This window comes from Gekko japonicus, unplaced genomic scaffold (genome assembly GCF_001447785.1).
Source record: "Gekko japonicus isolate JY-2015 unplaced genomic scaffold, Gekko_japonicus_V1.1 scaffold3576, whole genome shotgun sequence".
NCBI classification, from domain to species: domain Eukaryota; kingdom Metazoa; phylum Chordata; class Lepidosauria; order Squamata; family Gekkonidae; genus Gekko; species Gekko japonicus.
In genome coordinates, this window is record NW_015163196.1 from 12438 (window position 1) to 15968 (window position 3531).

General features: G+C 51.5%; 1 protein-coding gene across 1 annotated transcript in view; it reads left to right on the plus strand.

Moving 5' to 3' along the window:
* Positions 1 to 3127, plus strand: part of LOC107106936 (chromosome unknown open reading frame, human C1orf35) — a gene marked incomplete at its 5' end in the record, with an annotated part of 14752 nt that extends 11625 nt beyond the window's left edge. Inside the window, 2 exons of the mRNA XM_015407152.1 lie at positions 1255 to 1389; positions 2359 to 3127. Of these exons, the coding sequence (XP_015262638.1) occupies positions 1255 to 1389; positions 2359 to 2716 (493 nt within the window). The remainder of the gene's footprint in view (positions 1 to 1254; positions 1390 to 2358) is intronic.
* Between the last annotated feature and the right edge of the window lie 404 nt (positions 3128 to 3531).

Below are 3531 nucleotides of genomic sequence, written 5' to 3' on the forward strand. Positions count from 1 at the left end.
AACCCCCCCCCCTCGTTCCCCCCCCCCCCCAGCACCAAGAAGACAGAGCATCCCTTGCCCCAGACTGAGAGTTCCTACCTATACCTTGTGGCTACTAGCCTCTGATGGACCTCCGCTCCATACGTTTCTCTAATTCCCTCTTGAAGCTGTCCAGGCTTGTAGCCGCTGCCACATATGCTTATCTAATTCCCTTTTGAAGCCGTCTATGCTTGTAGCCGCCACCACTTCCTGTGGCAGTGAATTCCAAGAAGGACTTCATTTTCGCTGTTCTAACCCGACTGCTCAGCAATTTCATGGAGTGCCTGCGAGTTCTTGTACTGTGAGAAAGGGAGAAAAGTACCTCTTTCTCGGCCTGCTCTATCCCATGCATAATCTAATAAACCTCGATCGTGTCACCCCCTCAGCCGTCGTTTCTCCAAGCTAAAGAGCCCCAAGCGCTTTAACCTTTCTTCACAGGGAAAGTGTTCCAACTCTTTTATCATTCTAGCTGCCCTTTTCTGCACTTTTTCCAATGCTATAATAAAAGGATGCCTTTTAACATGCATATACTGTTTAAAAATGTCTCCTTGCAGACACACAGCTCATTTTCAGTTCTGCAGTGAAGATCCTTGCACTCTGGGGGCCGCTGATGCCAAAGCAACTTTTTTACAAATCTGCACAGCCGCCCTGACTAACGCTCCCTCTAAGCTGTGGAGTCTTGTGAGCAAAAATTCTACCTTGTGAGCTCCTGGCATTAAAGTTGTGAGTGAGCGATCTGGCTACTGCATAACTTAGTTTGCTCTGGAGCCACCCTTCCTGAGCCAAGACAAAAATGTGTGAGCTGGAGGCTAAAACACTCTGAGCTAGCTCACACTAATTCAGCTTAGAGGGAATACTGCTGACCTGCATAGCCCCCGCAAGCCCGACCTCCCCAGGCCCGCACAGAGAAATGAGTCCGTAGGCGTTTGCGGAGTACGTAATGTTCCCTCTAAGCTGTGGAATCTTGTGAGCAAAAGTTCTACTTTGTGAGCTACGGGCATTAAAGTTGCGAGTGGGCGATTGGGCTACTGCATAAATTAGTTTGCTCTGGAGCCATCCTTCCTGAGTGAAGATAAGACAAAAATGTGTGAGCTGGAGGCTAAAAAACCTCTGAGCTGGCTCACACTAATTCAGCTTAGAGGGAACACTGCTGACCTCCCCAGGCCCGCACAGGGAAAATGAGTCTGTGGGCGTTTGCGGAGTACGTTACAACTCCTCTCTTTTGAACCCCCCCAGGCCGGAGGCCGCCAAGAAATCCAGAAAGAAGGAAAAGAAAAAGAAGAAACACAAGAAAGAGAAGAAGAAGGAGAAACACCACAAAAAGAAAACCGCTTCGTCTTCTGCCTCCTCCTCCCCGGATGACCGAGAAAGGTATTTCTGTGGCTGTTCGTGGATCTGATTAGTTGCAAACACACACGCGCACACACACCCTTTGAAATGAATTAATGTGGGGCTGTGGGTCAGTGAAAGAGCACATGCTTTGCAAGCCAGAAGATCTTTGGTTTGCTCCCCAGCATCTTTAGTTTAAAAGGATCTCAGGTTAGTGGGTGCTGGGAAAGGCCTTTCTTTCTCCTTGAGACCCTGGAGAGCAGCTTCTGGTCAGAGCAGGTAACACTGGCCTTGATAGACCAAGGGACTTTGGGGTACGGTGGCTTCGTATGTGTTTAGAAGCGAAATCTCAACTAAACAGGAGGCCTGAAAACACTGGAGAGGGGTGTACATATGTGGCTGCATTTCCCAAGCTCTCCCACCAGAGTGCAGTGATGGCGAACTTTTTAGAGACCGAGTGCCCAAACGGCGACCCAAAACACACTTCTTTATCGCAAAGTGCCAATATGGCAATTTAACCTGAATGCTGAGGTTTTACTTTAGAAAAATCCAACTCACACATTAACTTAAGATGATCCAAACAAAGTAAGGAAAGCAATCCCAAATGCTTTCATTGACTTAAAATTATTTGGCAGAGAATTCGACACTTTAATGATGGTCTGGGCCTGGCTGGGGCGATGGCACGCGTGCCCAGAGAGAGGGCTCTGAGTGCCACCTCTGGCACCCGTGCCATAGGTTCGCCACCACTGGGCCTTTCCTTGCAGCCACGAGTTGGGGGATATTTCGCCTTAGTGCAAGTGGCTGGGACGAATGAGCCGACTGGGGGCGGGGGGTGGGGGAAACCTCTCCGGCTTTTGGAAGCAGAATGCAGCCCCAGCCCCCCCCCCTTACGGCACTGTGACAGCGCCTGCAGGTCTCTTGCTGCCGCTCTCACCCTGCTTGACTCCTTCCCGGGCCAAGAACACCCGAGGATCTGACCGGGCCGCCTCTTGTGTGTTTTTTCCCCTGCAGACAAAGGCCGCCGGCCTCCCCTGCCAAGCGCCATCCATCATCGTCCCAGCAGGCTGGAGCCAGCCGCCCTGACAGCCATTCATCACCCTCCCGAGGAGAACAGAAACCGCCCAGCAGGTGGCGCCAAAGTCCTGCCTCCCCCGGGCGCGGGAAGGAAGGGACCCCCTGCGGCCGGCCATCGACAAGGACACGCTCTCCCGAGCCGGGGAGGAAGGGACAGGCCGATTTGAGGGACAGGAGGGACAGGCTGTCCGGGTCTCCCAGGAGCAGGGGTTCAGGGCGTCACAAAAAGAGAAGCGGCGAGTCCCCCACGGCCCATAGGGCCAGGAGGAGGCACGACACGGACTCTGACGACTAAATGTTAACTTGAAACCGGCCTTTCGCGAACGTCCAGTTCTCCGTTGTCCCGTTTGAGGTCAAGCTCTTTGCACCAGCACAGAGGAGGAGGAAAGGGACAGAATGCCCCGTCAGGAAACTTAACTGTGCCTATAACTTCTTTACGTGTTTCTGTACGTGTTTTATAAGAGAGAAACCGGTCACTGGTAGATCAGCTCCCTAGAACGGGAAATCCGAAAAGGCGGGCGCTTCCGTTGACTCCGGGAGAAGCCAGCTTTTGAGTTAGACAAAGGGAGCGCTCTGTCGTCACTGCCGATAACTGCTATGTTGGGGGGGTGGGGGAGAGGTTAAATGTCTGCACCCGCTTGGGCGTATAACCGCTTTCAGAGAGAAATAATAAAACAAGACATTCCGTTGAGCTGTTTCTAAGCCCAGAGCGCGCACCGATTGGGTGTTCTTTTTAAAAGAAATGTCCACGGCAGTGAGTTTGGCCTGCCGAACCAGGTCAAGAAAGAAGTCAGATAAAGGGCCAGTATTAAAAACGAAGTTGAAACTTATAACATACAAAAAATACGTGTATTTCTTAGAAAGAAAGTTAAAAACAAATAAGGAATTGAAGCTATTAGCCACAAGGTATAGATAAGGGCTCTGGGGCAAGTGATGCTCTGTCTTCTTGGTGCTTGGGGGGGGGGTCAACAGTGGGAGGGCTTCTAGTGTCCTGGCCCCACTGCTGGACCTCCGGATGGCACCTGGTATTTCTGGCCACTGTGTGATACAGAGTGTTGGACTGGATGGGCCTTTGGCCTGATCCAACATTGGCGTCTCTTATGTTCTTAA